We start from the raw sequence: 24,598 nt of genomic DNA, 5'->3' as shown, positions 1-24,598 counted from the left end.
GTTGTAGAGGAGGACGTGAATCCCGAGGTTGAAAAGATGGCAGATCCGAACAATCAAGGTCGCATGGATGACTTCGCCACGCCGTCCCTTGATGGCTATGGCAGCGGTGTTAGGGAGCCCGAGATTACCGTGAGTTTCGAGATCAAGTCGAGTATTATTCATATGGTTGAAAATTCTGTTTCTTTCCATGGCCTCTCGAATGAGGACCCTAATTCTCATGTTGTGCATTTCTTTCGATTATGTGCGACATTCAAAATTCAGGGGTGCACGGACGATGCCGTGAGACTCCAAATTTTTCCGTTCTCACTTCGCGGGGCTGCCTTGGAGTGGTTAGAGGCACTCCCTTCCGGTTCCATCACCACTTGGAACCAACTGGTTGAGCAGTTTCTTCTTCAGTACTTCCCACCCGATAAAACTGCAAGATACCGGGCAAAAATCACTGGTTTTCGTGTTGATGACGACGAGTCACTTCATGCTGCATGGGAGAGGTTCAAGGGCTTGTTGAGAAAATTCCTTCATCATGGTTTGAGACGCGTTCTTTAGTGTCGTACGTTCTTTGATGCTTTATCCGGAGCACAGAAGCATGCCGTTGATCATGTTGCGGGAGGAGATTTCGGTAGGTGTACTCCCAATGAGGCGTTGGATGTCTTGAAGCGAGCTGCTAAGAAGAGTTTTGCATATAATCCGCCTCGTAGTATTCCTTCCACTAAGGGTGTTCTTCATGTCGATTCTAATACCTTTGTTTCTGCTTAGTTAGAAGCCGTGACCAAAAGATTTGACCAAATGCAATCCCATCTGGCTAAGTCTAGCTCTCGTTGTGGGGTGTGTGACGGGAAACACCAGACCAGTCAGTGCCAGCAGACCATGGTGGTGGAGGATGTTGACTTTGTGGGCCGCCAAAATAATGCCTATAGCAACTCCTATAACCCGGGATGGAGAAACCACCCAAATTTCAGCTGGAAAGATGGTGATGGCAGTCAAAATCAGAATCAAAAGCCACCGGGGTTTGACCGAAATCCAAATTACCAAAGTCAACCCCAGAACCAGTCTTACCAGCAAAAGCCTCAGTTTCAGGGTTCCAGCAGTAGTGGTCAGTCTAGGGTTGAAAATCTTTTGACTCAGCTTTTGGCTAAAACTGAGACCTCAAACAAATTGGCTGAGCAAAGGAACCTGAAGATTGATGAGACTCTCCAGAGACACGATCTTGAGTTGAGGAATCAGAAAGCGTCCATTTTGACCATTGAGAATCAGGTTGGACAGATTGCTCAGCTCCTCTCTGCGAGACCACAGTGTAGCCTTCCGAGTAACACTGAGATTAATCCGAATGCCGAGGCTAAGGCGATTACCCTGAGGAGTGGTAGATCCACCATTCCTGTTGATGCATCGGTTTCCACACCAAAACCAATTGCCAATAAGATTGAGACTGAGACTCCTGGTGAGGTGCACCCGAGGGTAACCCCAGAAAGTACCGCACAAACCAGTAAGCCAGTCAGGACTTATGTTCCTCCCATTCCATACCCAGGCCATTTGAAAAAGCAGAAGATGGAAGAACAGTACGGGAAATTCTTAGAGCTTTTTAAGCAGCTTCACATCAATCTTTCATTTCACAATGCATTGAAAGAAATGCCTAAGTATGCTAAGTTTCTGAAAGAGGTCCTCTCGAATAAGAAGAAATTAGAGGAACTTTCTTGTGTGACTTTTAATAAGGAGTGTTCAGCGGTTCTTCAGAATAAACTACCCAAAAAAATGACCGATCCGGGCAGTTTTACCATTCCATGTTTGATAAATAGTTTGTCGGATAGTAACGCTTTAGCTGAGGAGAAGGTGAAGTTGCTCACGGTTCTGAAGAGGCATAAGCACGCGATCGCCTGGAAGATCATGGATATAAAAGGGATCAGTCCTAGGTGCTAGCATAAACTTGATGCCTTATTCTGTTTTTGAAAAGCTAGACCTAGGTGAGCCTATGCCTAGTCGCATGAGCATCCAACTTGTTGTCCGCATGGTAAAATACCTGAGAGATATAGTTGAGAATATTCTTGTGAAAATCGACAAATTTGTGTTTCCTGTTGACTTTGTGATCTTGGACATGGAATAGGATAAAAATATACCACTCATCTTAGGTCGTCCTTTCCTAGCCACTGCTAGAGCTCTCATCTATTTCTGCACCGGCAGACTCACTCTTAGAGTTGGCGACGAGGAGGTTACCTTTGATATTGGGAGATCCATGCGCCATCCACATGATCATGATGACGTTCTCTACATTGATACCATTGATTCTTGCGTTTGTGAGCACATACAGGACACGTGTGAGGAGGACTCTTTGGATACTCAGTTGTGTTTTAGAGAGGTTTCTGACTTGGTTAGTGGACCTTTGATTGAGGAGTTGGTCTGTGGTGTGGACCACGAGCCTCCTGAGTGTTTAGAGAGGATTGAGGATGTTGATCGCGTTGCCGAGCCTAGGGAAAAACCTTCTGTTGTGGACCCACCATCTATCAAGCTAAGTATTCCTTTTTGGAGGATGGGTCCCGCTTGCCTGTTATCATTTCTACTAGTTTGTCAAGCGAGGAGAAGGTAAAGTTGCTCATGGTTCTGAAGAGGCATAAGCACGCGATCACCTGGAAGATCATGGATATAAAAGGGATCAGTCCATCCTTTTGTACCCATAAGATCTTGATGGAGGAGGAGTACAAACCCGTGGTGTAGCACCAACGGCATCTCAATCCTAATATGCAAGACGTTGTGAAGAAAGAGGTCATCAAGCTTCTCGATGCTGGATTGATTTATCCGATCTCTGATTCCCCATGGGTGAGCCCGGTGCAGTTCGTCCCGAAAAAAGGCGGTATGACGGTTGTTGTGAACGAGAAAAATGAGTTGATTCCTACGCGTACCATAACGGGATGGAGAGTTTGCATTAACTACCGCAAACTCAACGATGCCACGAGGAAAGATCATTTTCCACTCCCCTTCATTGACCAGATGCTGGAACAACTGTCGGGAAAGATGTACTATTGCTTTCTTGACGGTTTCTCAAGATACTTTCAGATCCCCATCTCTACTGAGGATCAGGAGAAGACGACATTCACATGTCCCTATGGCACATTCGCCTACCGGAGGATGCCCTTTGGACTATGTAATGCCCCAGCCACGTTTCAGAGATGCATGGTGTTGATTTTTCATAATATGATCGAGGACTCCATGGAGGTTTTCATGGACGATTTTTCTGTTTTCGGGAATTCTTTTGATCATTGTTTGAGAAATTTGGAGAGAATGTTGGCCCGCTGTGAGGAGGCCAACCTTGTTCTTAATTGGGAAAAATGTCACTTCATGGTGAAGGAGGGCATTGTGTTACGGGATTCTATTAGCGATTCATAAAGGACTTTTCCCAAATCGCCCGCCCGATGACGAAACTCCTTAAGAAAGATGCCCCATTTGTTTTCTCCTCTGAATGTCTTCGGGCGTTCGAGCTTTTGAAGGAGAAATTGATGAATGCCCCTATCATGGTTGCCCCCGACTGGTCGTTACAATTAATCCAGCCAAAGTAATAGGAATTAGACCTAACACGATTCCAAAAAGAAAAACTTCAATCATTTCAATTTGTTTGAAAGGAGAAAAAAGAGGTAATATCTATACCTATATAATTAATCCAAATTACCACGAATCTCAATGACCAAGAATTGGTAATTGACACGATAAGTAACTAGAAATACACAGAAGTTCGCGGAAAGATTTCCTTTTATGAATTGTGCAATTCATTTCAAATAAGTCGTATCTTGCTCAGACCAATAAATAGAGCTGAGGTTATAGTTAAAGCCGTTAGTAGAAAACCGAAATAACTAGTTATTATAGGCATCAAGGAGGCTTTCGAGTTGATGTGTGATGCGAGTAAATTTGCAGTCGGGGCGGTCTTAGGTCAAAGGCGGGATAAGCACTTTCACCCGATTTATTATGCGAGTAGGACACTTAACGATGCGCAGGAGCACTACACAACCATTGAAAAGGAGCTCCTTGCTATTGTCTTCGCATTCGATAAATTTCAGTCTTATCTGGTCCTTTCTAAGACCATTGTGTTCACGAATCATGCAGCCCTTCGTTATCTGTTCAGTAAACAAGATGCGAAGCCGAGACTTATTCCTTGGATTTTGTTGCTGTAGGAGTTTAACATTGAGATTCGTGATAAAAAGGGTGCTGAGAATGTCGCGGCCGATCACCTCTCCCGTCTTGAGTGCTCAGCTTCATCGGAACAAGTGGGGGTTCATATAAATGACAATTTCCCCCACGATTTCCTCATGCATATCGAGACACGGGATGAGGATCATCCTTGGTTTGCTGACATTGTGAATTTTCTTGCTAGTGGGATCGTGCTTAAGGGTCTTACTCACCAGAAAAATAAGAAATTCTTTTATGATGTTAAGCATTATTTTTGGGAGGATCCTTACTTGTTTCGTGTTGGTGCCGATCAACTCGTGCGTAGGTGTGTGTATGGTGATGAAGCTCGAAAGATCTTGAAACACTGCCACGAGGGCCCGACTTGAGGACACAATGGAGCCACATCCACGGCAAAGAAGGTCTTTGACGCCGGTTTCTTCTGGCCAACCATCTTCCGTGATGCTCATGATATGGTGCAGTTTTATGATGCTTGCAAGAGGGCGAGCAACATCTCATCACGAGAAGAGATGCCCCAGTGACCGATTCAATTCTGCGAGGTTTTTGATGTCTGGGGCATCAACTTCATGGGACCTTTCCCGACTTCTTTTAGCCATCGTTACATCCTAGTAGCCGTTGATTATGTTTCGAAATGGGCCGAGGGGCAAGCCTTGCCAACAAATGATGCTAGGTCGGTGGTGAAATTCTTGAAGAAGTTGTTTTACCACTTTGCTGCCAAAGAGAATTCATTGTTAGGTTTGTGTCATTCGTTTAATTGTGTGTGTGTTTATAATTGGATAAGGATTGGGTTTGGTAAAGGAAGTGGGTGGTGGGGTCCATAGCCTTCTATATAAGGCCATTCCCACCATCCTTTCACCATTTCTTCCCACACACACACACACCCCCTCTAGAACAGACACATACTCTTTCTCAAGACCCGAACCCAAATTCGGGTTAAAGTAAGGAAGATTTTGTGTGCAAGAGCCTTCAAATAGCAAGAACACGTCCAGATCTACGTATTGTCCAAATCTGAACTCGAACCCGCAAGCAAAAGGTGGGTTTTGGTTTAAAAGGTTAAGTTTTGTGGTAAAATCGACATACAAACAGATATAATGATAGATCGGGTTATGAAATGTAAGAAAAACATAAACTTGGTGAGTTTTAACCTCACGGGTGTGTTTTAGAACAAAAAGGTGATGTTCGGACCTCATAGAACACGGGTATACAAAGTTGGTATAACCCAAAACCCATAAAAGAGTAGAATCGGGTCCTAAGGAAGAGTCTCGGAGGAAAATGGCCTTAAAATAGGAAAAACGAAGTAAAAAGGGGTTTTCTCGCATGAAAAGTGCTTCAGATCGCATGCCATGCGAAATCCAAGAATTTCACATCGCACGCCATGCGAAGCGAAATAACCCATGCGAAGCAAAATAACCCATGCGAAGCGAAATCGCACGCGAAGCGAAATTCTCATGCGAAATTCAAAGCGAAATTCCATGCGAAATGGCCATGCGAAATTTCATGAAACCCATTTTCTGATGCGTTTTTTATGAAGAACCTGTTAACAAAAATAAAATGTTTCCTAGCTGACCTGGCAGCTCAACCCCAGCCAGGGGCTCTGCCCCTTGGACCTTGCTAGTGGCTGCCGCCCCTAGACCAGGGGCACTGCCCCCGAACCCCCGTTAGTTGAGGATTTCATTAATGTAGATGTATGAGGTAGTAGTGATAAATAATTGACGCTCGTTATGTGTTGCACAGTTAGCCGCGCGCAGCTACGGAAGAGCATTACCAGTAACGGTGAGAGAAACCAGCTTCAGGTGAGTTCTAGCCCCATTTCTCTTGAAATGTTTTCGAGGCTATGTGCATGCTTATAAGACTAGTAACATATATACTTATATGATTAATGAGAAAGATTAATGCAATAATGAAAGAAAAATGTTAGAACTTGTAAGTGTTAGTTGTCTAACTTAACATGAATGTAGGAGTCTAGAAAGAATATAATGTAAGAGTCCGGGTGACAGGCCCTTCTAATACCTGGGCAAGAATAGTAAGAGTCAGGGTGACAGGCCCTTATAATACCTGGGCAAGAATAGAGTGGCCGACTCTATGATATCGGTGTAAGAGGTCGGGTGGCAGACCCTTATAATATCTGTGCAAGAGGTTGGGTGGCAAACCCTTATAATATCTGTGCTAGAGGTCCGGTGGCAAACCCTTATAATATCTGTGAAAGAATGTAAGAATAAATGTATGTTTGTAAGAAAGAGTAAGATTAAGGGAAGGATAATGCAAGTAATGTTGTTTGTAAATAAAAGAATGTGTAAGAATAATAATATGTAAATAAAAGAATAAAGTAATGTGAATGTAAGACGAAAGGAAACAAGAACAGGACAAGGATAAGAATGGTTCCTACGGGTACAAATGTGTAAGAATACTCCTATAACTTGTTAAACTAGAACTCACTCAGCGTAGCTGACTTTTAGTATGCACGCAGGTAAGTAGCATGAGGCGGGTTACTTGAGGCGGGACACGTGGCAATTGGATGAAGATTGGCATCGAAGACGGATGATTCATGTGTCATTGATGTCATTGTTTAAGACTTAATGTATTGTGTTAAAACAAGTACTTATGTTTTGTAAGAATGATTAATATTATAAATTCCGCGAAAAGTTTTTAATTAACTCTGATTTTAGAACTATGTTTATGAGTAAATCCAACACCAAAGTAGGGTTACCGGTAACGGGGCCTTACAAGTTGGTATCAGAGCATAAGTTCGAGAGAATAAGCATCCTTCATGCTTAAACTCGAACACAGAATGGGACTTAAAGGGGATAAGAAAGAAGATGCCAGTCCAAGAATGCCATGTGTCTCCCAAGAAAGCTTAGAAAGTAATCATCTTGTGTAAGTTGATCATGTTCTTGTGTATAGTAAAGAATGAGTAAGAAAGCTAACTTAATAGCTAAATATAGAATTGCTTGTTTGTGTGTGAGGATGTGAAACGTGTGATCAACCAACTATTATACATAGAAACTAGCACAAGTGGACTCACAAAGGGAAGTGTGTAGGACACGGAGAGTACTGTGATCAGCTAATCACAACTGGCCACTGTTATTACCTGTTAGCCTTACTATCCCTGTACTAAACAATTCCTGAAGTCACGACGTTTGTGTTTTCTTATAGAATACGAATGGCTGGTGCTAAGAAGACTGCTGGACAAGGGAGTCGCACGAGTCGCCGTGGTAGACCACGTGTTACCCAAGTACCCCCCAAGGAACCAATCCACGAGTCTGAGGAAGAGAGAAGCATGACAGTGCGGGATGAAGGGCAGCAGCTCGACCCTGCTATCCAAACTGCCATCACTCAGGCAGTAGCTGCTGCGATGCAAACTCACCAACAAGTAAAGTCAACCGCAAGCCGTACCGGAACTGATGAGGAAACGGGGGAGGGTAGTAAGAAGAACGAAGAGGCTGAGAAAGAGGAATCAAGTGAAGATGAGTCTGTGAAAGTCGGTGATGGTAAGAAAGTCCGAGGTGGGTGCAGCTATAGGTTGTTTAAGGATTGTGACCCACCAAAACAGTCTAGCACAGGGGATGCAGTTGCAACTCTCAAATGGGTAACCGTAATGGACAAGGTTATCCGAATTAGCGAGTGTCGCCCCAACCAAGCAGTGGGTTTTGCCACCCAGTCGTTTAGGGATGAAGCTATGTTTTGGTGGGAGACGATAGAGCAAAGGAAGACTGCTACTGAGATCGAAGCTTTGATGTGGGAAGATTTGAAGGAGATGGTCATGAAGAAGTTCTGTGCGGATGCTGAAGTTGAGAGGGCGGAGATGAAGTTCCAGAATCTGAAGGCAGGAAAGGTGACACACCGTGAGTACACCACTGAGTTCAATCGCATGTCCCGACATGGTGAACACTAAGGCGAAAAGGATCAAGTGCTACATGAGGGGACTACCACAAAATGTCCGCACCTTAGCCCGGGCTAGTAAACCTACCACCTTTGACTCTGCTGTCGAACTCGCAGAGATAGTTTACGATGACTTGGCTGTGGATGATGTGGTGGTGGTGGAAGAGAAGAAAGAGAAGAAGTTGGTTGTTCCTGCTAAGCGACCGGGTACTCAGTTGTGGAACCTAAAAGAGAAGAAACAGAAAGTGTGGGAAAGGAAGTCGTGCAAGACTTGTGGAAAGATGCACGGGGGAGAGTGTAAGTGGGGCTCAGGAGTGAACACTTGCTACAAGTGTGGGAAGACAGGGCACTACTCTCGTGATTGTAATAGCGAGCCTGTCTGTTACAAGTGTGGAAAGACCAGCCATATGGCAAGAGAATGCAACGCAAATGAAGCTGGGGGAAGTGGTAAGAAAGTGGCTGACCAGAACAGGCCAAAGACGAGAGCCTACATGCTTACCCAGGAACAGGCCAAGAAGATCCCAAATGTTGTGACAGGTACTTTCTTAGTAAATGGTATTTCTGCTTCCGTGTTGTTTGACTCAGGTGCGACTAGGAGTTTTATAGCTACCTCGTTTTGTAAGACAGAAAAGATGAAATGTTTTCGTGTGCCTGAAACTTTTACAATAGAAACCGCTAGTGAGACCTCGGTTAAAATTATGAGAATGGTTAAGAGTTGTAAGATAGAGTTGGAAGGACACGAATTCCCTGTTACCCTATACGTGATGACCTTAGGAGGATTCGATGTAGCATTGGGGATGGATTGGTTGTCTGAATTTGAGGCTTAGATAGTGTGTAAGAGTAGATTGGTAAGACTAAAGTCTTCGGATGGCAGTACAGTAACGGTTTATGGTGATAAAGAAAGTTCAGGGCTTAACGTCATATCGATGATCAAAGTCAAAGGTTTGCTAAGGCGAGGGTGCAGTGCCTACCTGGCGTACGTTGTCAAAGCTACAGCCGAGACGAAATAAGTGAAGGACGTTCCGGTAGTATGTGACTATCCAGAAGTGTTCCCTGAGGACCTTCCGGGATTGCCACCGAAGCGAGAAGTAGAATTCCAGATAGAATTGATACCAGGAGCACAGCCCGTCGCGAAAGCACCTTACCGTTTGGCACCATCTGAGATGAAGGAATTGATGTCCCAACTGCAAGAACTCCTCGACAAAGGTTTCATAATGCCTAGTGTTTCACCGTGTAAGAAGAAATATGGAAGCATGAGAATGTGTATTGACTACAGGGAGTTGAATAAGCTTACAGTAAAGAATTGATATCCGTTGCCACGGATCGATGATTTGTTTGATCAGCTACAAGGTGCAAGCTGGTTCTCACGAATAGATCTCAGATCAGGTTATCATCAGCAGAAGGTGAAAGAGGCAGACATCCCTAAGACAGTGTTTCAGATGCGGTACGGACACTAAGAGTTCCTCGTGATGTCGTTTGGTCTAACTAATGCTCCCGCAGCATTTATGGACACGATGAATAGGGTATGTCGTCTGGTGTTAGACAAGACGGTTATCGTTTTCATTGAGGATATATTAATTTATTCAAAGAGCGAGTCCGACCAGGCTGAGCACCTAAGGGAAGTATTAGAAGTTTTGAAGAAGGAGAAATTGTATGCAAAGTTCTCGAAGTGTGCATTTTGGCTGCGAGAGGTACAGTTTTTAGGTCACATAATCAATCCTGAGGGAATTACTGTGGACCCAGTCAAGATAGAAGCGATAAAGAATTGGAAGACTCCGCGAAATCTGACCGATATACGCAGTTTCCTAGGGTTAGCTGACTATTACAGGAGATTCATTCTAGGCTTCTCCAAGATAGCCGCACCGTTGACCGGCATGACCCGGAAGACTGTAGTATTCAATTGGGGTAATACTCAGGAGGAAGAGAAGACTCACTCAGGCTCCAATCCTTGTTCTGCCAGATGGTGAAGAGGATTTGGTAGTTTGCACTGATGCATCATATCAGGGGTTAGGTTGCGTGTTGATGCAACGAGGGAAGGTGATAGCTTATGCGTCTAGACAATTGAAAGTTCACGAATGTACGTACTCGACGCACGACCTAGAATTAGCAGCTGTGGTGCATGCTCTCAAGATTTGCAGACACTACTTGTATGGTACCAAGTGTACTATATATACAGATCACAAGAGTCTAAAGTACTTCTCGAGCAGAAGGAGTTGAATATGAGGCAGAGAAGGTGGTTAAAACTGATAAAGGACTATGACTGTGATATCAAGTATTACCCGGGGAAGGCTAATGTAGTTGCTGACGCCTTGAGCCGGAAGAACGTAGAAGTCATCACGAAAGTAAAGTCTTATAAGTTGATAATCAACTCAGATTTTTTTGAAGAGATCAGCAAGGTGCAGTCAGAAATGTTGGTAGATGAAGGGTTGATGAAGAAAGAGAGGACTTTTGGGCAGCAGAAATAGTTGATAGATAATACTCATGGCGTAAAGACCAGGTTTGACAGGATATGGATTCCACGTCATGGGAATCCTAGAGATCGAGTCCTAGAGGAAGCCCATAAGCCTCGGTACTCGATTCATCCAGGATCTACCAAGATGTATAAAGACTTGAAGAAGGACTACTGGTGGCCGGGTATGAAGAATGAAGTAGTAAATTATGTCAGTAAGTGTTTAACTTGCTTACAGATTAAGGCGGAACACCAGAAACCATATGGAAGGATGCAGCCGTTGGAGATACGGGAATGGAAATGGGAACACATCACCATAGATTTCATAACTAAGCTACCGCGTACAGCTAGAAACCATGATACCATATGGGTGATTGTGGACCATTTGACAAAGAGTTCTCACTTTCTGCCTATACGAGAGGCCATCTCGTCAGAAACATTGGCCCACATGTTCATCAAGGAAGTGGTTTCAAAGCATGTGTCAGACAGGGATACCTGCTTTACTACAAGATTCTGGAAGAAGTTCCACGAAGCCGTGGGGACAAGACTGAACATCAGCACGGCGTATCATCCTCAAACAGATGGACAGTCCGAGAGGACTATCCAAACCCTTGAGGATATGCCACGTGCTTGTGCGTTAGACTTTGGAGGAAGTTGGGATGATCATTTGCACTTGGCAAAATTCTCTTACAACAACAGTTATCATTCAAGTATTGGCATGCCTCCTTCCGAAATGTTGTATTGAAGACGTTGCAAAACTCCCGTATGTTGGGGGGAGATTGGTCAGAAAGAAATTTGAAGTTTAGAAATGGTGCAAAAAACCACTTCAAGGTTTGATTAGATAAAGTCCAGGATGAAAGCTGCTCAAGATCGTCAGAAATCATATGAGGATAAGCGGAGACGGCCCATTGAGTTTGATATTGGAGACCACGTGATGCTTAAAGTCTCGCCTTGGAAGGGGATTATTCGTTTCAGGAAGAAAGGGAAGTTGAGTCCGAGGTACATTGGACCGTTCAGAATCTTAGCACGAGTGGGCAAAGTGGCATACAAGCTAGACCTACCCGAAGAACTACAAGGAATTCACTCTACCTTACATGTCTCTCACTTAAGAAAATGTCTAGCCGACGACACATCCCACGTGCCACTGCTGGACATCGAGGTGGATGAACAGTTGAACTATGTCGAGCAACCCATTGAGATAGTCGACCGCACGGAGAAACAGGTTCGACGCAAGGTTATTCCCCTAGTGAAAGTGATATGGAAGCATCGTAAAGGATCAGATGCTACTAGGGAAGTTGAAGAAGAAATGCGCAAGTTTAGGTACAAACGCTTGCGTTTAATCTCATAGCGTATCGCAAAACAAAAATCTTTCCATTTAACTAGTTTTCTAACAACAACAACAACAATAACAACAATAATAATAATAATAATAATAATAATAATAATAATAATAATAATAATGGGAAGGGCTGAGGGGGTTCAAAAAGGGTTTATTCGCCACGTATAGTGCTATACGCGGCGTACATATCCCCTTTTAAACCCTCATCTCCTCAGCAGCCCCCGAAACGCACACACAACACAAACACACACACACATACCCATCTCCTCTTCAAACCAACCCGTCAAACTCTGAAGCTTCGGAAAACCAACATGAGGAACCTTTAGATATTGAATTTATATTTCTGTTTTGGATCTCTAATATAGATTTTAGGGTAGTAGTGTAAGTCCCCGAATACGACAACCCTACTTTGATGTTGGATTTATTCATAAACACAGTTCTAAATATCAGTAATAATTAAAACTTTTTGCGGGATAATAAAAAAAGTCCACCATTTCATACTTGTCTTAAAACATCATAAATAGTCCCAGCAATAAACGTAAAACATCACATTACTCTTCGTTCTTCCGATACCAGTCTCTTCTTGAACGCCGCGTGCCCCTCCTCAAGCTAATTGTCTCATTCTACTCACTTGCGTGCATAATAAGAGTTTGCTACGCTGAGTGAGTTCTAGTTTAACAAGTCACAGGTTAGTCTTACACATTTATCTTACATATTCGTATCTGTAGATACTATTCATACCTTTAAACTATTTAGTTGCTTTCTTACATCTCACATACACCTTGTTTTACTCTTTCATATACATATAATTATTCTTACACATTTTTACATAATCAAACAATTATTACTTTGTAGTATTCTTATATGTATATTTACTCTTGCACATTCTTACATAATCTTACAATTATTCTCACACTCTTGCACATATATTATAAGGGTCTACCGCCCGACCTCTGTAACATCCGTATTTCGAGATCACTAAATAAAAGAGAATTTATTGTTATGTGTGTGTCGTTCGTTTAATTGTGTTCATGTTTATAAGTGGATAAGGATTGGGTTTGGTAAAGGAAGTTGGTGGTGGGGCCCATAGCCTTCTATATAAGGCCATTCCCCCATCCTTTCACCATTTCTTTCACATACACACACACCCTAGAACACACACATACTGAACCCAAATCCGGGTTAAAGGAAGATTTTGTGTGCAAGAGCCTTCAAATAGCAAGAACACGTCCAGATCTACGTATTGTCCAGATCTGAACTCGAACCCGCAAGAAAAAGGTGGGTTTTAGTTTAAAAGGTTATGTTTTGTGGTACAATCGACATGCAAACAGATATAATGATAGATCGGGTTATGAAATGTAAGAAAAACATAAACTTGGTGAGTTTTAACCTCACGGGTTGTAAGACCCCGAACCTCGGGAATCCTACAGTTGGGAATCATATCCAAAAATTCACAAAAATTTAAAACCAAACATGTTCATCTTATTAAAATCAGTTCAGAGTAATAAACAGCGGAATAACAAACATCAAAATTCCCAAAAAAACGGGGGAAGAGTGCCCAAAACCAAAATTTAAATGTTTAAAGTAATAAATGAAAAGAAAACAGTTTGCATTATAATTCTCCGACTTGATATGCCTTCAACCGTCCGAGTAGTCTCTAGCACATCCAAGCGGTAATCTCAATCCTCAACCTGAAAATCAATCTAACATACACACAAAGTCAGCTTGAGCTGAGTGAGTTCAAATTTTCTATAAGTAACATCCAATAAACAATTTAATTCCATAAGTATAAAATGTAGGAGAAAATCATAAGTAATTAGTTTTATAACTTTCCTTGGTCAAGTCATAGGTAAATAAAATAACAAATAACTCTTCTTTATCAAATCATAAGTAAATAAAACATTAAACATCTCTTCTTAATCAAACACACAACACGGGTCTCCTCACCCCAGGTCTTCCCCGAGTAATATATTTGACCCGACCGCAGTTTAACAAAACCAACAAAATCATGCAACACGAGCCTCCTCACCCCGGGTCATCCCCAAGTAATATATTTGACTCGGTCACAGTTTAATAATACAAAAGTCACGCAACACGATCCTCCTCACCCCGGGTCATCCCCGAGTAATTTATTTGACTCAGTCACGGTTTAACATACCTAAACACGTGATACGGGCCTCCTCACCCCGGGTCTTCCCTAAGTAATATATTTGACCCGACCACGGTTTAGCAGGACGGCGGGCCTCCTCACCCCGGGTCATCCCCAAGTAATATATTTGACCCGCCGGGACATAAACATGCAACACTGGCCTCCTCACCCCGGGTCTTCCCCGAGTAATATATTTGACCCAGTCACAGTTTACCCACAAATACACATTCATATACACACTTACAAACATCTACTTCAAATATCCAACCAAACAATATCATCACATACAATCCATAAATAATGGATAATCTAGGCATTCAATACTAAGCCTAATAGCAACCTCGAGCTTAGAGCACAAGTAATATGTATAACCTTAAGGAATATATGACCATAAACGAGTCATAAATATCCTAAGGCATAGAATATAATCCAATCATAGTTTTATAAATGCACAAATACAAATAAGGCTACGTAATACCATCCAATTAGTTGTAACGAGTAAAATCGTGTAAAATTTTATTACAGTGTATATGCTTGTCCAAAACGTAAAAAGATTAAAAAGGGCATCATGAACTCACCTGACACAAGGTATGAATTCACCACAAGCTAGAGGATCCCTACGTAGCCCCACAACTCAAACTCCTGTCGGTTTACATACAATCAATACTATTGACATCGAGATGACTCGTTTATCCTACGAGACGTTCTAACATGGTTCGAGTTACCTAAAGCCTCGACCTCATCAAACTCAATCACAACAGCCTCCGAGGCCTTACATTCACCAAAACGACCCTTAGATACTCCCGGAATTAAGAATTCCCAATTTACCCTCGGAAGAACTAGGTGACACTAACACGCGCGTTTAAGGGTCTTTTAGGAAATTAACATCCAACTCAGCCCCGTGTTGACCCAATATGATAATTTCAAAGCCAACAAGTCCACGCGACGCTACACGAGTCCAATGGGTCGGTAACTCGCAAATACAACACACCAACTATTCAATAAACGCAATTGCGCGTTGTACCGACCCGTTTGAGTAACCGACAACCAATTCGGCCACATAACTTATAAAAATGATTTTTTCAATAGCCCGTACATCAAACCAAGCTCCCCCGAGCTGAATTGGTCGTTGAACACTTCAACCCTCGCGTTAAACGCATCAAACTACAATTCTAGTCAACAGAACACAAACATTCAAACTACAACTAGTTGACCAATCTAACGAACACCAATGAACATGGTTTTTATGTATGTTATACTAGACATACCTAGCAAGATTTTGGTGCAAAAACCTGAACCAAAACAGTCTCGAAATTTCTCAATTGGACAGCCACCCGGTAAGCCTAAAAGCAACTGTTTTTCGAAGAATAAACGAGCCATGTGGATTAATTAAGGTGAAAAAGAATTGCAGACAATTAATACCGACCTGGAATTGAACTTTGGATGGTTGGACGGTGGCTGATTGCACGCGAAATGAGGAAGGGGGGCTGTTGAGCGCCGATCAGGATTTAGGGTAAGGCTAGGGTTTATATATTTTTTTTTATAAATAATATATTAACAATATACATTCTGGCCCCTCCACTTTAGTAATGGTTGAAATTGCAAGAAAGTTATGTATGACAAGCTTACGAGGGTGGCAAGGAGCTCTCGGGAGAATGCCGGGTCAAACCCGAAGGGTGTACACAACACTACAAGGTTAAACCTTTTTTCGGAATTTAACGGACGTTACAAGGTGTGTTTTAGAACAAAAAGGTGATGTTCAGACCTCATAGAAATCGGGTATACAAAGTTGGTACAACCAAAAAACCCATAAAAGACTAGAATCGGCTCCTAAGGAAGTGTCTCGGAGGAAAATGGCCTTAAAATGGTAAAAAAGAAGTAAAAAGGGGTTTTCTCACAAGAAAAGAGCTTCGCATCGCATGCCATGCGAAATCCAAGAATTTCGCATCGCACGCCATGCGAAGCAAAATCGCATGCAAAGCGAAATTCTCATACGAAGCGAAATTCTCATGCGAAATTCCATGCGAAATTCAAAGCGAAATTCTATGCGAAATTTCATGAAATCCATTTTCTGATGCGTTTTTTATGAAGAACCTGTTAACGAAAACAAAATTTTTCCTAGCTGACCTGGCAGCTCAACCCCAGCCAGGGGCTCTGCCCCTTAGACGTTGCTAGGGGCTGCCGCCCCTAGACCCCGCTACCAGGGGCGCTGCCCCCGGACCCCCATTAGTTGAGGGTTTCATTAATGTAGATGTATGAGGTAGTAGTGATAAATAATTGACGCTCATTATGTGTTGCACAGTTAGCCGCGTGCAGCTAAGGAAGGGCATTACCAGTAACGGTGAGAGAAACCAGCTTCAGGTGAGTTCTAGCCCTATTTCTCTTGAAATGTTTTCAGGGTTGTGTGCATACTTGTAAGACTAGTAACATATATACTTATATGATTAATGAGAAAGATTAATGCAAGAATGAAAGAAACATGTTAGAACTTGTAAGTGTTAGTTGTCTAACTTAACATGATTGTAGGAGTCTAGAAAGAATATAATGTAAGAGTCCGGGTGACAGGCCCTTCTAATACCAGGGCAAGAATAGTAAGAGTCTAATGTAAGAGTCAGGGTGACAGGCCCTTATAATACCTAGGGAAGAATAGAGTGGCCGACTCTATGATATTTGTGCAAGAGGTCGGGTGGCAGACCCTTATAATATCTATGCAAGAGGTTGGGTGGTAGACCCTTATAATATCTGTGCAAGAGGTCGGTGGCAGATCCTTATAATATCTGTGCAAGAATGTAAGAATAACTATATGTTTGTAAGAAAGAGTAAGATTAAGGTAAGAATAATGCAAGTAATGTTGTTTGTAAATAAAAGAATGTGTAAGAATAATTATTTGTTAATAAAAGAATAAAGTAATGTGAATGTAAGACAAAAGGAAACAAGAACAGGACAAGGGTAAGAATGGTACCTACGAGTAGAAATGTGTAAGAATATTCCTATAACTTGTTAAACTAGAACTCACTTAGCGTAGCTGACTTTTAGTATGCACGCAGGTAAGTAGCATGAGGCGGGTTGCTTAAGGCGAGACACGTGGCAATTGGATGAAGACTGGCATCGAAGACGGATGATTGTTTCATTGATGTTATTGTTTATGACTTAATGTATTTTGTTAAAACAAGTACTTATGTTTTGTAAGAATGTTTAATATTATGAATTCCGCGAAAAGTTTTTAATTAACTCTGATTTTAGAACTATGTTTATGAGTAAATCCAACACCAAAGTAGGGTTACCGGGAACGGGGCCTTACAACCTCTTCCACAGATATTATAAGGGTCTGCCGCCCGACCTCTTGCACAAATATTATAAGGATCTGTCGTCACTCCTCTTGCACGATATCATAGAGTCAGCCACACTACTCTTGCTCTAGTATTCGAAGGGACTGCTACCCTGACTCTTACTGATTCTTACCAAACTCTTATGATTACATTTAATTAAGCAATTTAAAACATATAACGAGTTCTTACAAGCATTCTTTAATTCTTTGCATTCATTATTCACATTCATCATATACGTGTATATATATATATATATATATATATATATATTCTTACGAGTATGCACACGGCCTATAAAATGTTAAAAGAGAAATTGGGCTAGAAGTCACATGAAGTAGTTGGTTCCAACTATCTCTCACTTCTATGTTATTGAAACCCTCAAAGAACAGGACTTGGGGGAAATTGTAATAATTACTTAGTTCCGCCCGACTCGACTCATCTGGATCGAGTCGAACCCCTTTAACTCGATTCGACTCGTTTTCCAATCAAGTCGAGCACTGACTCGACCGAACTAAATTCCAGTTGAGTTGAACGACCCGACCCAACTCAATTCCAGTTGAGGTGAATAACTCGACCCAACTCACTTCCATTTGCGTCGAACGACTCGACCCAACTCAATTCTAGTTGAGTCGAACTACTCGGCCCAACTCAATTCTAGTTAAGTCGAACGATTCGACCCAACTCAATTCCATTTAAGTTGAATGACTCGACCCAACTCAATTCCAGTTGAGTTAAAACACTCGACCCAACTCAATTCCAATGGAGTCGAACAACTTGACCCAACTCCTTTCCCACTCGAGTCGAATGACTCGACCCAACTCATTTCCAGTCAATTCAAATGACTCGGCTCGACTCCCTTTTTATTTCTAGTCCTTTTTCACTTTACCTTCTTACGTCCCGTTATGCCCGTTTTACTGCTAGAACGAGTTCCAGGTCGTAAAATCTCTTTTTCCTTGCTTAACATGGCCCGAATATCACGTGTTTGTACCACCTTAACCAAATCAACTTGTCTACTATAAAGGTTACATTTTTCTTGCTTCACAAGACCCGATTTGCCTTAGTCATTGGATCTTACAATAAACTGACATAAAAAACCTAATCTTTAATCTAAAGCATAACTTTCTTGGACTTGGTTCGGTTTGGATCTTGGACCTAATATGAATCTAGTTGTGTTTTTGTTACTTGTAGAAGAATCTCCTTGTTTCTCTTGGATCTTGGGTGAATATGAGAGGAAGAGGGTTTCTATGTGTTTTGAGTGTGTATGTGTGTGTATGGTGGCAGAAGATGGAGTATGAGAACGCTAGGGTTTGAAGGAGGTTTAAGGAGTTTAAATACTCCAAGCCCATGAAAATTAGGCCTGTAACCATTCTCAAGTCTATGCATTAATCCTAAGCCTACCACTCCATTCTGTTATTACTTAATAAAATTAAATAACGACACACAATTAATAATAAAACTTTCTTTTATTTATTACTTCTCAAAAGGCGGATGTTACAACGCTACCCTCATTAAAAGAAATTCTAGGGACCTAAACAAATCTGTGTAAAACTTGTGGATCTCTTCTTCAACTTCCCAAGTTGCATCCGATCCCTTACGGTTATTCCATATCACATTCACCAAGGAGATAACCTTACGACGAAGCTGCTTTTCCTTGAGATCAACTATCTCAACAGGCTGTTCGACATAGTTTAACTGCTCATCCACCTCAATGTCTATTAATGGAACATGAGACATGTCATCAGCTAGACATTTTCTCAAGTGAGAAACATGGAAGGTAGAGTGAATTCCTTCCAGTTCCTCGGGTAAGTCAAGCTTATAAGCCACTTCCCCCACACGAGCTAAGACTCTGAACGGTCCAATGTACCTTGGACTCAGTTTTCCCCTCTTTCTAAACGAATGATTCCTTTCCAAAGCGAGACCTTGAGCGTCACATTGTTATCAATGTTAAACTCAATCAGTCGTCGCCACTTATCCGCATCCGACTTCTAACAAGCTAGAGCAGCTTTCATCCATGCCTTTATCTGATCAAACCTTGAAGAGGTTTCTTGCACGACTTCTAAACTCCCAATCTCTTTCTGACCAATCTCTCCCCAACACACGACAGTTCTACAATATCTACCTTATAACATTTCAAACAGCGGCATACCAATACTCGAATGGTAGCTGTTATTGTAAGAAAATTCTGCCTATTGTAAATGATCATCCCAACTTCCTCCAAAGTCTAACACACATGCATGTAGCATATCCTCAAGGGTTTGAATTGTCCTTTCAGATTGCCCATCTGTTTGAGGATGATACGCCGTGCTGATGTTCAGTCTTGTTCCCATAGCTTCATAGAACTTCTTCCAGAATCTTGAAGTAAAGCCGGTATCTCTGTCGAACACAATTGACAACGGAACCCCATGCTTGGCTGCAACTTCCTTTGTGAACACGTTCACTAACATTTCCGATGAGATAGCCTCTCATATAGGTAGAAAGTGAGCACTTTTTTTAAACGGTCCGCAATCACGCAAATGGTATCATGATTTATAGTTGTGTGCGGTAGCTTAGTTATGAAGTCCATGGTGATGTGTTCCCATTTCCATTCGGTTATCTCCAATGGCTGCATCTTTCCATAAGGTTCCTGGTATCTCGCTGGGTCCACAGTAATCCCATGAGGATTGATTATGCAACCAAGAAACTATACTTCTCGCAGCCAAAACATGTACTTGAAAACTTAGCATACAGTGTCTCTTTCTTCAAAACTTCTAATACTTCTCTCAGATGCTCAGCATGGTCAGACTCGCTCTTCGAATAAATCAATATATCGTCAATGAAAACGATAACCGACTTGTCTAGCATCGGTCGACATACCCTATTCATCATATCCATAAATGTTGCAGGAGCATTCATTTGACCAAAGGACATCACGTGTAAGACCCCGAATCCCGGGAATCCTACAGTTGGTATTCATACAAAACACTTGTAAAAAAAATACTTAAACTTGAAAACAGTTCGTTTCATTAAAATAAGCATCTCAGAGTATAATTTAGCGGAAAACATAAATAATAAAATAAGTTCCCAAAACCCAGGAGTTATGCCCAAAACCAATTTAAATGTATTTAAATAAATGTTAAAAAGAAAACGTTTATTATTATTATTGAAACATCTGACTAAGTATGCTCTAACTTGTAAGACCCCGAATCCCGGGAATCCTACAGTTGGTATTCATACAAAACAGTTGTAAAAAAATACTTAAACTTGAAAACAGTTCGTTTCATTAAAATAAACATCTCAGAGTATAATTCAGCGAAAAACATAAATAATAAAATAAGTTCCCAAAACCCAGGAGTTATGCCCAAAACCAATTTAAATGTATTTAAATAAATGTTAAAAAGAAAACGTTTATTATTATTGACACATCCGACTAAGTATGCTCTCCACTGTCCAAGTAGCTTCGTGCACGTCCAAGCGGCAATGCATCCACCTCCTAACCTGAAACTCACACTAACATGCACACAAAGTCAGCTTGAGCTGAGTGAGTTCAAGTTTTAATAAATCACATCAATATTAATAATCATAATGGTCATTCCCAAAGGTTTTAAACTATAAAAGGGATACATCAGTTAGGCCATCATCTTCGATAAATAATCATCCTTATGTATATATACATATACAAACCTACATATAAACATCTTTATAAGTGCATCCCTATATATATAAATATATATATATATAACATCCAAGTAATAACATCAGGGTCGAGCAAACGTACAACCCAAACACGTAACATCAGGGTCGAGCAAACTTACAACCCAAACACATAACATCAGGGTCGAGCAAACGTACAACCCAAACACGTAACATCTCATCAACGTATGCAAACACAAAGTAGGCATACGCAACATCCGTAGTCGATATGACTACATCACCACCAAATATAGTCCATACAATAATATATATATATATATATATACATACTATAACATCCCAAGGCCTACCATATACTAGCAAGCCTATATAAAATAGCTTAAACGTTTCATCAAGTAAAATCACTTAGGTGTGCATGCTAGCCCAAAACTTAAAAAGAGTTAAAAAGGGGCATCATGAACTCACCTGACACGAGACACGGATTCACCATGAGCTAGAGAATCCCTAAGTAATCCCAAGACTCAAACACCTACCGGTTTACATTCAATCAATACTAATGACATCAAGATGACTCGTTTATCCTACGAGACGTTCTAACGGGCTCTGGGTCACCTAAAGCTTCGACCTCATCAAACTAAATCACAATAGCCCCCGAGGCCTCACATTCACCAAAACGACCCTTAGATACTCCCGGGAATAAAGAATTCCCAAAGTACCCCCAGAAGCACTAGGTGATACCGATACACGCGTTTAAGAGTCATTTATGCCATTAACATTCAACTCAGCCCTGTGTGGACCCAACATGATAAAATCACAGCCAACAAGTCCACACGACGCTACACGAGTCAAATGGGTCGGTAACTCGTAAGTACAACGCACCAACTACTCAAGGAAGGAAATTGCGCGTTGTACCGACCCGTTGGAGTAACCGACAACCAATTCAGCCCCATAACTTATAAAAATGATTTTTCAATAGCCCGTACATCAAACCAAATTTCCCCAAGCTGAATTGGTCATTAATCACTTCAACCCTCGCGTTAAACGCATCCAACTACAATTCTAGTCAACCGAACATAATCTTTCAAATGATAACTAGTTGACCAAACTAACGAACACCAATGAACACGATACTTAAGTATGATATACGTGACATACCTAGGAAGATTGTGGTGTAAAAACTCACTTCAAACAGCCCCGACAAGAACACAATTGAACATCCACTGGTTAAGCCTAAAACGAACCTATCGATCAATAACAAGTAAAACGTGCAGATTTTAGCATGCGAAGATGCATTTAATTACATAGGATAACCTTTGAAATAAATTATTAAATTTTTACCAGACTTTAATAAATGTCTTAGGTTTATAAAAATATTTTTATTATATTTTTCTAGTGGACACAAAAATTATAAAAATTCCTCCAACACAGCAAGATACATGCAGCTATTTCAGTGCGCAACAAAATGGTTTTATTTTTATAAAATTCATTACCGAACCAAATTAAACGATTCCAATTGGGTTTGATTCTTAACTCAAAATATTAAGTTCCAGAAGTGGAACCAACTAATTTGGACTTGTTGAAAAAGAGTTATGATGTCGGGAAGACAGACCAGAGTCCGTCATCCCGCATCAGCTTTGACACTCGATTTTATAAATTCATAAAAACCATTCAAATCTCATCCAAAAATTACATCTTATACCTTTCTGGAAACTAGACTCACTGTAGAACATCTTGGAATCAAGAATCGATCAAAAACAATGGATTATCATCGCGTTAAAGACCCTACAATAAACGTATACGAATCTGTCAGCAAACTGTTATCATCAAAACTCAACCCTAACGTGTTTAATAACGGGTTAAATGGTGAAAAAGACTTGCATGGACGTTAGACTAACCTTTAATTGATGTTTTACACTCACGACCTGGCCAGAAAAAGGAAAATCGCAGGGGGGGGGGGGCTGAGAGGCTGCTGATCGGAATAGGGTATAGGGGTTAAGGTTTTTTTTTTGTTTATTGTTATAATATAAAAAAAATGTTTCATCCTAGCCCCTCAAATTTAAGAGATATGGAAACTTGGAAGGAAAGATTAGATAACTTAACATACCGGGAAGATGGTCAGGTCAACGAAAGATGCCAGATAACTCCCGAGAAATATACATACTCTACATGCTTTAAATCTTTAAACTGGGAATTAATGGGTGTTACATCACAAGGAACTCGTAGTGCCCGCACCGCGTCCGAAATGCTGTCTTAGGGATGCCTGCCTCCTTTACCTTCAACTGATGATAACCGGATCTAAGGTATATCCGCAAGAACCAGCTTGCACCGTATAACTAATCGAACAAATCATCAATCCGAGGCAACGGATCTATTTTTCACTATAAGCTTATTCAGCTCCTAGTAGTCAATGCACATTCTAATGCTTCCGTCTTTCTTTTTAACAAATAAGACCGGTGTACCCCACGAGGAAACACTCAGCCTTATGAAACCTTTATCAAGGAGTTCTTTGCAGTTGGGACATTAGTTCTTTCATCTCGTATGGCGCTAGACGGTAAGGTGCTTTCGCGATAGGCTGTGCTCCTGGTATCAACTCTATCTAGAATTCTACCTCTCGTTCCGGTGGTAACCCCGAAAGGTCCTCAGGGAATACTTCGGGATAGTCACACACTATAGAACATCTTTCACTTCTTTCGTCTTAGCCATAGCTTTGTCAACATACGCTAGGTAGGCACTTCCCATGCCTTAACAAACCTTAGGCTTTTATCATCGAAATGATGTTAAGCCCTAAACTTTCTTTATCACCATAAATCATCACCGTATCACCAACCAAAGACTTCTGTCTTATCAATTTACTCTTACACACTATCTGAGCCTCGAACTCAGACAACCAATTCATTCACAAAACTGCATCGAACCCTCCTAAGGTCATCACATATAAGGAAGTAGGGAAATCATGTCCCTCTAACTCTATCTTACAACTCATAACCATTCTAATAGTTCTAACCGAGGTCTCACTAGGGGTCTCAACCGTAAAAGTCTCAGGCACACGACAACAACTCATCTTAGCTACCTTACAAAACAATGTAGCTACAAAAGTCCTATTCGCACCTGAATCAAACAATGCGGAAGCGAAAATACCGTTTACTAGAAACATACCTATCACGACGTCGGGGATTTGCTTGGCTTGTTCCTTGGTGAGCATGTAGGCTCTGGTCTTTGGCCTACATTGGTCAACACCTTTCTTACCACTTCCCTCAGCTTCACTAGCAGTGCACTCCCTTGCCATATGGCCAGTCTTCCCACACTTGTAACAAATAGGCTCACTGTTACAATCACGTGAGTAGTGCCCTGTTTTGCCACACTTATAAAAAGTGTTCACCCTTACGCCCCTCTTACACTCTCCATTGTGCATCTTCCCACAAATCTTGCATGGCTTCTTATCTCACACTTTCTCCTTCTTTTCCCTCAAATTCCATAACTGAGTACCCGGTCGCTTAGCGGGAGCAGCCCATTTCTTCTCTTCCACCACCGCAATGTCATCATAAACCATTTTCGCATGGTCAGCAGCGGAATCGAAAGTAGCAGGTCTACATGCCCTGAACAGTGGGCGGGCGTTCTGTGGAAGTACTCGATGTAACACTTGATCCTCTTTGCCTCAG

General features: G+C 41.5%; 1 protein-coding gene and 1 non-coding gene across 2 annotated transcripts; one reads left to right on the top strand and one right to left on the bottom strand.

The window, feature by feature from the left end:
• Positions 1-420: 420 nt before the first annotated feature.
• On the bottom strand, positions 421-527 carry LOC143612752 (small nucleolar RNA R71). The gene has a single exon (XR_013149990.1). It is a non-coding gene; the product is annotated as a small nucleolar RNA R71 (small nucleolar RNA).
• A 337-nt stretch (positions 528-864) lies between these two features.
• Positions 865-1,911, top strand: LOC143612751 (uncharacterized). Its single transcript, XM_077086660.1, has one exon. It carries the CDS (start codon positions 865-867, stop codon positions 1,909-1,911), a length of 1,047 nt encoding a protein of 348 aa, XP_076942775.1.
• Positions 1,912-24,598: the final 22,687 nt, after the last annotated feature.

This window comes from Bidens hawaiensis, unplaced genomic scaffold (assembly GCF_021521415.1).
Source record: "Bidens hawaiensis isolate Kalapana, Puna unplaced genomic scaffold, B.hawaiensis_p1.1 tig00035477_1, whole genome shotgun sequence".
NCBI lineage: Eukaryota > Viridiplantae > Streptophyta > Magnoliopsida > Asterales > Asteraceae > Bidens > Bidens hawaiensis.
Note: the sequence above shows the minus strand (reverse complement) of the source record. Positions and strands in the feature narration are given on the sequence as shown.

What these genes read in the sequence shown, in the direction of transcription:
- LOC143612751 (XM_077086660.1), top strand. Translation starts at nt 865, where the DNA reads ATGGTGGTGGAGGATGTTGACTTTGTGGGCCGCCAAAATAATGCCTAT.